General features: G+C 43.4%; 1 protein-coding gene across 1 annotated transcript; it reads left to right on the forward strand.

The window, feature by feature from the left end:
- The first annotated feature begins 1601 nt into the window (after positions 1–1601).
- On the forward strand, positions 1602–11825 carry LOC130491760 (arylacetamide deacetylase-like 4). Its single transcript, XM_056865548.1, has 4 exons — positions 1602–1829; positions 5889–6105; positions 9052–9115; positions 11045–11825. Exons 1-4 carry the CDS (start codon positions 1602–1604, stop codon positions 11823–11825), a joined length of 1290 nt encoding a protein of 429 aa, XP_056721526.1.
- The last annotated feature ends 813 nt before the right edge of the window (positions 11826–12638 follow it).

Here is a 12638-nt window from a genome sequence, read left to right on the forward strand (position 1 = left end):
GCTAAGCAGGGTTGGCCCTGGTTACTACTTGGATGGGAGACCACCAAGGAAGGACCAGGGTTGCTACACGGAGGAAGGAAATGGCAAACCACCTCTGTTCATCTCTTGCCTTGAAAAATCTCTGGGGTCACCATAGGTAGGATTGGCAGGTTCCCTTTTGCCACCAGTGGGAGGTTTTGGGGCACAGTTTGAGGAGAGCGGGGTTTGTGGAGGGGAGGAATTTCAATGCCATAGTGTCCAATTGCCAAAGCAGCCATTTTCTCCAGGTGAACTGATCTCTATCGGCTGGAGATCAGTTGTAACAGCAGGAGATCTCCAGCTAATACCTGGAGGTTGGCAACCCTAACCATAGGTCAGCTGCGCCTTGACGTCATGCCCCCCTTCTAATGCAGACACCTAGGCTGATTGTTTAACCTGAAAAGACTTTGCTATGTTTTATGAAAGGACAAACATAGAAATCAGATTTTGAAAGTCTGTTTACAACAGCTGGATTATGCATTGTTGTGAAACTGAAAAACCCTAATCCTCTTTCAGGTATGGATTGATATGAGACAGTACAGAAAATCATTCCGATGACAAAATTAATGTATGCAAGATCTAAGAAACACGGATATACATATATGCATACACGATCTAAGAAACATATACATACAAGATCTAAGAAACATGCATATACATTATCTATATCTATATATCTATATCTATATCTATCTATCTATCTATATATATATATATACATAACACTTATTATTATTATTATTATTATTATTATTATTATTATTATTATCAGCTTTTGCCAGAACATAGACTACAACTACAATCTTAAAAAGGATTTTAAAAGGGCAGGTATCAGATCAAAAGTATCTCCATAGCTTAACATAAATACATTAAAATGCTAAAATAGTTGCAATAAATATATTATACTACAATTTACCTAAAAGTTAGTTGTGACCAATATTAACATTACCAAATTAAAATTATATAATAAACGGGAGGGAAAGCAGCATGGTATCGCCCAATCTCGTCAGGTCTCGGAGGTTAAGCAGGGTTGGTACATGGAAGGGGGACCTCCGAGGGAGACTCTGCAGAGACAGGCAACTGCAAACCACCTCTGCTTCTCACTTGCCTTGAAAGCCCCTTGCTGGGGTCTCAATGAATCAGCTGTGACTTGACAGCATTTTACACACACACAAGAAACTGTTTAGTAATCCACTGAATAGTTTCATCAGTAAATGGTGCATATTTACGATGTTTGGGGAATGATACATTCCAAGGTAAATCTTATCCATATGTAGTGTGTGATAGGATTTATTTTTTAATGTCAGGTTATTCGTATTTCTAATTGGATAATAAAACAATCAAAAGCTTAAAAATGCATCTAACGAGAGTGGTTCCTTGTGATGCTCCCACATGCCTGCGTTAGTCTTTATCTCCACGTGGGTGTTATCTGTGCCATCACATCAATCCAGAGGTGGAGGTGGAGATAACGCTTAACAAGCCGTCCTTATAATTGGCAACTTCTCTGCCCAGTGTGTCTGCCGCCGCTGTTTAGTCACCTCCCAAGCCACACGGAGGACGCGAGAGAGGAGAGCGTAATCCCAATGGGAGAATTGGCACCGACCAAAACGTTCTGCCCCACATCTAGGAAAAGGGGAATAGGGTCCTTTTTCAAGTTCGTAGCATGTGTCGTGATCACGGCCTGCCTTTCTCCCGCCTTGTTTCTGGGCGCCCTTTGCCATCAGTACTTCACGGCTGTCCTGCCGCCGGGAATCGACCAGCCTCTAAAAGTCCGCTGCTATCACACCTTCTTCACGGCGGTTATCGCTTTGGTAAGTTTTCTCAGTTTTTCTAGAAAACCTAGAGGAGGAGGGAGGCTTTCGTGTCCAGGATTTAAGGGAAGGCCATATTTTGACCCAAGGTAAAATTCAACGAGGGGTGCCATATTTTGACTAACTGTCTGCTTCAATTTGAAGATCCCCATTTTACTCTTCCTCCTGGTATCATGCTGTTTTCAATCCTTGCATTGGGTTTTTTCCTATAAAATGCAGATGTTTCTTAACACTGTTAGCCCATCAATGCATTCTCTATGTATTATATTATACTGAATACAAAGGGGAGGCAATCAGGATTGGTCTTTGCGCAAAATATTTTTCTCTTCTTAGTTAAGCAATCCCACTTAAAAGTGAATGAACCTGTACGTTTTCGGTTCTCTATATTTGCTATTATATTTGCGCATATTTGAGAAGTGTGAATTCTTCCCACTTAAACTCCTTTTTTTAAAAAAAAAATCTGAATTTAGTGTCCAGTGTTGACTGCATGAAATGTTGTATAAGTATTGATGAAATACTTTGAAAAATGGATGTGTGTGCCCAGTTTATGAAAGAGAGGGTGCACAGTTCATTGTGTCAAAAGCCGCTCCAACACCAAAGCGCCGCACCAAACAACCCCATGTGAACACCAGGAAATTTGCTCCCAATAATTAACTTCCTTTGCTGCAGGACAGCCCCATAAAATCCTACCAAGCCCTGCTCTTTGTCTCCCCGCCTTCAGGGATGAGGCGGGTGGCAGCTAGAGACAGGACATTTTCTGTGGTGGCACCTCATCTCTTGAACCCCCCCTCCAAGGCTCACCCAGTACCTATTTTATTTTCTTTTAAGTGCCAGGTCAAAACACTCTTTTGATCCTGGCTTTTAATTTCATTTTACCAGCTTTTCAAATGGTTGGCTTTGGTTTTTTGAATAGTTTCCCCACCACCACCATTGTTTATGTCCAATGGCTAGTTTTTTATATTGTTGTGGCGTTTTAATAGTAAGCTGCTTCAAGCACGACTCTGAGGATGCGACATATAAATATCCTAAATAAATTTGGGGGGAAATGAGCTAGCCGTTCTATCAGAATATGAAAGGAATGGTCAGCCAATAGACCTATAATGTCACCCCCTCCTTTTAATTTTTAATTACCAAAGCCTGAACAACAGGCATCGATATCTACATACTTGCAGAATGTTCAAAGAATCACTACGTCTAATAGAAAATTGCCCCCCCCCCCAATGAAAACAACCACACCGTGCCACCCAAAGAAAAGGGAAGAGTTTTTAATACTCAGGAGACTCCCCAGGTATTCCAGCTGGGAAATACATCTTTGTACATTTTTCCTAACGAAAATGTTCTAAGGAAAAATGTTCTAAGGAAAAATGGTCTGATGAGGTCTCAATATGCTCCAGAAAGGGTGCAATGTTGAGATTGGGTCTACTAGCTCATAGAATGCATAAGAAAAAGGATTTGGGGGGTGATGGGATTTGGCTAGGGATTTCAAGTTATTCCTCTCTCCTTGTGGCTCCCCAGCTTGTTCTGAAGGACAGAATAGCCAAATTTCCCATCAGGGAGCACAGGACCCCCAATATTTGTACTGTGAGCAGTGTATTTAAAAAAAAATGTTCTAAATCCAGAGGAACTAAATGTTTGCAGATAGTAACAAATTATTAGGGAGGGCAGGAAATCTGAAAATGACTGTTTGGGGTTTTCTGTCCTCCTACATAATCTCCAGCGCTTTCCTTTAAAGAGAGCATTTCGAAACTGCTGAATCTATTCCCTTCCTGGAGCAATGACACTTTCCAAAATGACTAAAACATTCATGATCACAGGATTATGTCCTAACCATTCAATCATGACCAAGTGAGGAAACAAGCAACCATTCTGAGTCAACATAACAAAGAAGTGATCAGCCAGCACAGCAAAAGCAGTAGGGGAACTCTTGTTTTTTTTAAACACCAAGACTTGAAGCATCAAGCATTAAAATAGGTATCAAATTTACTGTCCATATTCAGGTGTAAACCAGATAATTTTGGGCTTCCTAGAGGCACTTGGTTGGCCACTGTGTGAACAGACTGCTAGACTTGATGGACCTTGGTCTGATCCAGCATGGCCTTCCTTATGTTCTTATGACAGCCCCCGTTTTGGCCTCCAGGTGGAAGGAACCAATGTCCAAGACGAACCAGAGAATTTCTGAAGTTCACTTACATGTCGATCCCACCACATAGATACATCTTCCAACATGTTATCCTACTTCAACAATAAATTGAATACATTTAGAAATATAAAACATGAATAAAAGCAATCTAAAAGCAGGTCTAGGCAGAATCCTACTCAGGTCTATTCAATGGGCTTCCTCTCAGGAAAGTGTTTTTAGGACCGCAGAGTGAATGTTTTAGCTCACAGCAGTAGATAATCGTAGACAAGGCTTCAGAACAATTACGTTGTAGTACACCGGGCTCAGTAACCTTGTCAAATATGTACAACGCAACCCCATTAACATCTAAGGAATGTAAATTGTTGGTAATTAAGGCTGAAATGTTGTACTTGGGAGTAAGCCCAATGGAAGAATCAGAGGGAATTACTTCTGAGTAATCATTAGAATGGTGCAATTCTATTCCACCATCTGGGATTTAGCTTTGTTATGGCAACAGTGTCCATTGTATGCAAAGCTTCACTTGTGGTTATTTGGGTGAGAAGGTACAACTGGGCTCTTCCAAAGGGCTTTGGCTAAAGAACTCCTGAGGGGTTACTGATGGTTCAGCAGGCCTGCATGGAACCAGAGGTAGAGCATCCACTTTGCGGTCATAAAGTCAAGGACCAGCTCCCATTAAAAAGCTCAGGTAGCAGGTGACGCTGAAATCACTATTTAAGACCCACAAAAGCCACTGCCCGTCAGAGTGGGTAAGACAGACCAATGATCTGATTGGTTATAAGGCAGCTTAAAATTTTAAATAATTTAAATATTAATCTATACATTATATAGAGTACTTCTTTTAATTGCATTTTTAACTGTTGTTAGCTGCCCTGAGCTGACCCCGGTCAGGAAAGGGTAGGATAAAAATCAAATGAATGAATGAACGAACTAACGAAGTGTTCATTACTGGTGACAACACAAATTCCTGGCTATTTTGGCTTTTGCCCGCCAAAGCTCAGTTGGTCAGCACTGGAGTCAGAAGCAGGTCAGCCAAATGGGGATGGCAGCAATTTCTGCTGCACAATGATGGCACTTCCGGCATGACCCAGAAGCGCCAACATCGAGCCAGGGTGACACTCTAACACTCCCCCCCCCCAAAAAAAACTCTATGGTTTTCATAGAGATTTTGGAGAGATGTGCTAGAACGTCCCGAGTGATGCCTGTGCTTTCGGGGTAAACTCAGAAGTGACATCATCATGTCACACACATGGATCGCCACCCCCAGCCCTGCCCCAACTAAGCTTCTGAGGGTGGCGAGGGGGGACCTGGCAACCCTAACAGCCAGTCTGAGCAGACAATGCTGATTTTGAGAGACCAATTATCTCATTCATTATAAAGCAACTTTATCTGTGTTCATCTGTGCTCTCCATTTGTAAAACCCAAGAATGGCTGTCTACTGATGGATGAGTAGCTGACAGTAAGAAATCATTGCCATGTACATTTAAAAATTCATCTGAAGATGTTTATTTCCCGATGGAAAATATTAGAAGCAAGTGAATACAAAAAAGGGGGGATGCCATTTTGGTGTTCTGAATGCTGTTCCATGCTAATTTTATGACCCCGGCATGTTCTCCTATTGATAATTCTTATGTTGTTCTTCTGTGCCTTTATTGTACTGTTTTGCACCACCTCGAGTCGGTCTTTGTAGAAGCGGCATGTCAGTTTTCCGAATCAACTAACTGATGGTTTTCATCTCATCTTCGTTCCACTCCGGAGCGATGCGGGAAATGAAAGAAAGTTTCGACGCGGAATCCCAACCGACAAGAAATCGGAACACGCCCTTCCCTCTCCGTTTGACGAGCAATGCAGACCTCAGATACCTGCCCCTGCCAAGCTAATCGCTCTCACTTCTTCTCCTTTTCTTTTCTTTTAACGAACAGGGTGTCATTCTGGAGACCCTGGGGCTGTACAGCATAGTAGGCCTTCTAAGAATCGCAACTGTGGGACTCCCTACTTTGTGGGACTTTGCCCTTCGCACTCAGAACCTGCGATTTGATGATGTGAGAGTGAGGGTTTATCAGCCTAAAAAGCCAGCTGCCCAAAAAAGGAAAGGGCTCCTGTATTTCCACGGCGGGGCTGGTACTTACGGAAGCATTGGTAAGCAAGGAATGCACTGTTTAAAGTACAATCAACTGTGTTGAACCCCTGCCAAAACAACAGCAACAACCCATTTTATTCTTTGAAGTTTCAGCAGCTGAAAGGGGCATGGGTATCATTCTCTGTTTTTTCTGTCTACGCTGATGCTTGTGGCTTGTTGATTTCTCATTATTGAGGAGATTTCAACAAAACTGTGCATTTTATAAGCAGGACTGGGTTAAGGCATGCTGAAATTCAAAGCTAATCAAGTATAAGAGGCCTCAGCCCTCAGTACATTGATGGTGGACAGTGCCGTCAAGTTGCAGCTGATTTATGGTGGCCCCATAAAATTTTCAAAGCAAGGGCCAGTCTTGCTTGTGGGATCTGATGAGATCAGGCCTTCCAGGGCAAGGTCTTGATAAAATACAGTTGGACAGAGCACACTCCCCACCAGATGAGAAGTGATAAGGTGGTGGAAAGTACTACCAAGTCACAGTTGACTTATGGTGACCCTGTATGGTTTTCAAGGCAAGAGATGTTCAGAGGTGGTTTGCCATTGCCTGCCTCTGCACAACAATCTTGGCATTCCTTGGCGGTCTCCTATCCAATTACTAACCAGGGCTGATCCTGCTTAGCTTCTGAGATCTGATAAGGTCAGGCTAGCCTGGGCCATCCAGGACAAAGTCTTGATAACATACAGTGGGACAGAACCCATTCCCTACCAGGTGAGGAATGATACGTTGGTGGAAAGTACTATCAAGTCACTGCTGACTTATGGTGACCAGTAGGGTTTTCAAGGCAAGAGACATTCAGAGGTGGTTTCCCATTGTCTGCCTGTGTATAGACCATAGACTTCCTTGGTGGTCTTCCACCTAACCAAGGCCAACCTTGCTTAGCTTCCAAGATCTGACGAGACCAGGCTACCTTGATATATTCAACTCAAGGCAGGCCATCCACACCATCCATCCTATTACAGGTTGAGGATCCCTTATCTGAAATGTTTGGGACCAGATTTTGGATTATTTCGGATTTTGGAAAAGTTGCACATGCATCATGAGGGATCTTGGGGATGGGACCCAAGTCTAAACACGAAATTAATGTATGTTTTACATACACCTTATACACATAGCCTGAAAGTAATTTTATACAACAGTTTATACAATAATTTTAATAATTTTGTGCATGAAACAAAGTTTGTGTACATTGAACCATCAGAAAGCAAAGGTGTCAATATCTTACTGGAACTTTTGGATTTTGGATCATTTTGGATATCGGATTTTCGGATAAGGGATACTGTATCTGTACCATATTTTTAATTGTTCATCTAAAACTTTAAATTTGGTAATATTTTCATATTAGAAGGCCTCTCATAATCTGAGGCAGTCAACTGTATCCTACTTTGTTGGTGCTTAAACTAAGCATGGTGTAGTGGTTATGAGTGGTGGACTCTGATCTGGAATACAGGGTTTGATTCCCTGCTCCTCCACATGAGCAGTGGACACTAATCTGGTGAACCAGGTTGGTTTCCCCACACCTACACATGAAGCCAGCTGGGTGACCTTGGGCCAGTCACAGTTCCCTCCGAACTCTCTCAGCCCCACCTACCTCACAAGGTGTCTGTTGTGGGCAAGAGAAGGTGATTGTAAGCTGGGTTGATTCTCCTTAAAAGGTAGAGAAAATCGGCATATAAAAACCAACTCTTCTTCTAAACCCAGCTCTGCTTACAAGCTCTAACCTCTGCCCAATTCCTCTTTCTCCTTTTCAAAGGTAAGGCTTTCTTGCTTTGAAAGCCAGGAACAGGGGGAAATGTGGGGGGGGGGGATGCCGTTCACTCATTTCTTCTTTTTTTAAGGGTCTTTATTGAGCAATTGGGAAAAAAACACTTGGAATTTTTTGAGTACTTGACAAGACTACTTCCAAAATAAAACCCAATCTTTTCTCAAGGTGAGCTGAAAAGGTAGGAGGATACACATTATGGCTGTAAATTGATAACCCTACAAATACACACACACACACACACACACATACAAGTGGTCTAGCAAGATGTGTTATTTCTCTGAACTCTCTTGCATCAAAATGTAACCTTCAAAGAAATTGCTTTGTCTCTGCTTTATACCATCAGTAATTTATTTTTCTGCAGGCTGTTACTGCTGTGTAGGGCTGTGCATATTGGGTTTACAGACCAGAAAATAAATCCGAAAAAGGCATTTTGGCTTTTTCTGGGTTTATTTGGGGCTGAATATTAAAATTGAGAATAAAGTCTAAACTGGATAGCAGATCGCCGAATCAGCCGAATAGGTATTACCCTTATTTGGCCTTTGGCTTACCCAAGGCTTTTCTCTATGAGAATTTTTTTATGAGCTCGGTGGGTGGGGGGGCATTTTTAGAGGTTGCCAAATTTTCAGGGTAGCTGCAAGGGACTCTCCTTGCATGAACCCCAAAGTTCAGTAAAGTTTGAATTTCACAATGCTTTTCTATGGAGTAGGGGTCGACCCCTTCAGGGTCCCATAAAATCAGACACACACACACACACACCCCCGACCAAAACTTTACCAAACTTCAGGGTTCATGCAAAGAGCTACCATTGCAGCTACCCTGAAAATTTGGAAATTCTGCCTCTAAAAATGCCCTCACAGGAGCCTCGAAATAACTTCTATAGGCTAAAATAGACCCAATTTTTTCAGGAAAACTGAAAAAAAGCTGGAATACCCATTTACCAGTATGGGTATTTGGCTTATTTCAGATTCCCCCACCCCCACAAAAAAAAAATGGGTCCAATAAACTGAACCCGAAATTTACCATTATTAAATTTTTGCACAGCCCTACTGCTGTGATTTATTCTGTCGCTCTATGCATTTTTGCTGAGTTTTAATATGGCTTGATTTTAATCTGGTTTTGTGAGCTGCTCTGAAGATGTTCAAAAATATTTTAAACAAATAAATGAGACTAACAAATGCTCGCTTTCAGATGCCTATGAGAGAATGTTACGCCATTTAGCCAAAGAAACTGATTCAGTGGTTGTGGCTGTTGGGTAAGTTCTCTTCCCACATTGTGATTGCCTGCGTAGGGTTACCAGTCTGGGACCTGGATATCTCCTGGAATTATAACTGACCTCCAGGTGACAAAGATCAGCTCTTCTGGAGAAACTGGCAGCTTTGGAGGATGGATTACAAGCCCCGCCCTCCCCAGGCCCCGCCCACAAAATCCCCTGGAATTTTCAAACCTGATGTTGACAACCCTGCCTGTGAACCATATGGGAGCCAGCGTGGTGTAGTGGGTAAGAGCAGTGGTTTGGAGCGGCCGGTGGACTCTGATCTAGAGAACCGGGTTCGATTCCCCACTCCTCCACATGAATGGCGAGGCTAATCTGGTGAACTGGGTTGGTTTCCCTGCTCCTACACATGAAGCCAGCTGGGTGACCTGGGCAAGTTACAGCTCTGCTAGAGCTCTCTCAGCCTCACCTACCTCACAGGGTGTCTGTTGTGGGGAGGGGAAGGGAAGGTGATTGTAAGCCGGTTTGATTCTTCCTTAAGTGTTAGAGAAAGTGGGCATATAAAAACCAACTCTTCTTCTTCTCCTCCTTCGCCACCTCCTCCTCTTTGAAACCCTAAATAAGAGCTGAAATGGTGCACAATTTTGATAATGTGGGAGGGGGGGGTCCTATTTAGGATTCATTTTTGAATTTTGAAGGTGGAATCTTTTGAAATTATTTTTTCATTTAATAATATGAACAAAAAGAACAAAGAAACCTATAATGATGATTTTAAAAATCCAACCCCCCTCCCTCTCTCACCCTATTATGTTACTTGTTCACCCCAGAAATTGGGAGATCTTACTGTAATTGTGAGGTACTATACTGGTTACAAGGGAGATCATGGGGGAAAGGCCAAGGTGTTGATTTTTGACCTTTAAAACTCTACATGGCTTGGGAGCGGGGTATCTGAAGGACCATCGTCTCCCATATGTCCCTGCCTGGAAATTAAGATCACAGGAAGAGTCCCTCTTGACTCTCCTGTCAACCAAAGAAGCTTGTTTGGTGGGTACACGAGAGAGGGCCTTTTCAGTGGCAGCCCCATGATCATGGAATAATCTCCCCAGGGAGGTGTGCCTGGTCCCCTCCCTTTCGACCTTTAAGAGGCAGTTGAAGACAGTTTTCTTTAGGACTGCATTTAGTCGAGTTTACTAGCTGTCCTGAATTGTGATTTGGAATTTCTTTTGTGTGTTTTTTTATGGCATGTATTTTATCTCTCTTGTAAGCCACATTGAGCTCCATAAGGAAGAAAGGTGGCTAATAAATGTTTTAAATGAATAAATAAATTAAATTTACCTGGTGCCAACCAATCCTGAAAATCTTTCTGCTTCTGCAGCCTAATAGGATACTTTAGTCTTCATGGCCAAACTCAGTAGAAAGGAGGAAGCTGAGGGTTCTTAGCCTTAAGCTTTGGTTGTGGCAACCAGTTCAAAGGAGAGGGCATTCAAAAGAAAAGGTGCGACCACTGAAGAAGCCCAGAGACAGGGCTTCTTCAGTGGTGGTGCCTTTCCCGCATTCTCATTTTCCTCCCTTGTAAGTTCCTGTTTCTTGGGTGGTTGGGAGGGGACTCTGTTCTGAATGTGCTGTGCTCCCTCTAGTGGTCGATTCAATATTGCACTGATTTATGTCCAGCATATCTCTCTGCAGATTTAAACTCCAGGTTTTTATGCCAGCCATAAACCAGTGTAATGTCTAATCGGCCACTAGAGGGAGCAAAAAACATGTGGAATGGGGGGGAACCCCTGAAGAAACAGGAACTTACAAGTGAGGAAAATGAGAACACGGAAAAGCCGTAGGCCTTTCAGCACAGGGGTGATATGAGTATTGTATCCAACCTCCAACAGTAGCCTGGCCTCTGCATTATGGACCTATTGAAGTTTACACACTTTCCATCTTGCACCAAGCAGTGATAACGTTGGTTTTCCATAGGTACAACCTGGGTCCAGAGAGCCCATACCCAAGCCAGTATACCGAATGTTTCAAGGCTACTGTCCATTTCATGAAGAATGCTGAAGATTTCGGTGTGGATCCTAGCCGCATAATCATCAGTGGAGACAGCTGCGGTGCCAATTTTGCAACCCGCACTTGTCAGTTGCTGGCGGAACGGACAGATCTCCCCAAAGTGCACGCCCAGGTTTTGATCTACCCAGCATTGCAGGGGGTAGACTTCTATCTGCCCTCCTATCAACAGAACAGCAGGGTGCCCATCATGTGGCGAGAATTTGTGGCCTATTTCGCCTGTATTTACCTTAGAAAGGACACATCCATTGCCCCCGACATCCTGGAGAGTCGCCACGTTCCTGAAGATCTGAAACGAAAGTACAGCAAGTGGGTCAGCGGAGATCTTATTCCCGACGAATTCAAGATCCGAGGCTACAAACCCCAGGATCCTGCCTTATATAAGTTTAAGCCGCAGGTGTACGAACAGATCAAAGAATTTTTGGAAGAAACGTTTTCGCCAATGTTGGTGGAAGACGCTGTCATCCGCAAGCTCCCCCAGACGTACATTGTCATCTGTGAGTTTGATGTGGTCAGAGACGACGGACTCCTATACAAGAAACGCTTAGAGGACAACGGGGTGCCAGTAACGTTATGCCACAACAAAGGTGGCATCCACGGCGTTGTCGGCCTTTTTGGCTATGGAATCTTCTCCTTGCCATCTGCAGAACTCATTGTAAGGGACACCACAAAGTTTATCAAAAGTTTGTGATGATGTGCGAGCCAAACAGGAAAGGTCAACAGATTGCCCCATCCTGCTCTTTGTCAAGATCTGCTGCCTTGTCTGTTGTGTCTGTTGCTAGACTAGACCACCGGACATCAAATGTTTGAAAGTCCCCTACACTGCATGTAGAAATCTAGCAATTCACTGAGAAAGTTAGGGCAGAATTTTCTCTCCAACATGCTAGGGTTGCTTCTTTTGAATGTGGAGAAGCCTTCGAACAGCTGTTTCTTACTTGTAGTCTTGGTGGCCCCACCAAACGATATTCTTGTAGGGCTGGCGATCATACGTTTGCCTCTCACCAGCTAGCAGATGCAGGCTTGAACGCCTGATCCATTTCATCTTCCTTGGAGCGCATGCCACTTGCATAGATACTGTACCAAATATACTACCTCTACAGTCTCAGTGAAATGCATTCGTAGAAAACCTAGATGTAACCAGATTTTGCATTTCTTCATTCTGATAGCGTAAGAGTTTCACAAGAGCCCCGTGGCGCACACTGGTAGGCTGCAGTACTGTAGTCCAAGCTCTGCTCACGACCTGAATTCGATCCTGACAGAAGTCGGTTTCGGGGAGCCAGCTCAAGGTCGACTCAGCCTTCCATTCTTCCGAGGTCGGTAAAACAAGTACCCAGCTTGCTGGGGGTAAAGTGTAGACGACTGGGGAAGGCAATGGCAAACCACCCCGTAAACATAGTCTGTCTAGTAAACGTCGGGATGTGACATCACCCCATGGGTCAGGAATGACCCAGTGCTTGCACAGGGGACTACCTTTACTTAAGGGTTTCACATTCATACCATCACC

The sequence above is a fragment of the Euleptes europaea genome, chromosome 19 (genome assembly GCF_029931775.1).
Source record: "Euleptes europaea isolate rEulEur1 chromosome 19, rEulEur1.hap1, whole genome shotgun sequence".
Classification (NCBI taxonomy): Eukaryota; Metazoa; Chordata; class Lepidosauria; order Squamata; family Sphaerodactylidae; genus Euleptes; species Euleptes europaea.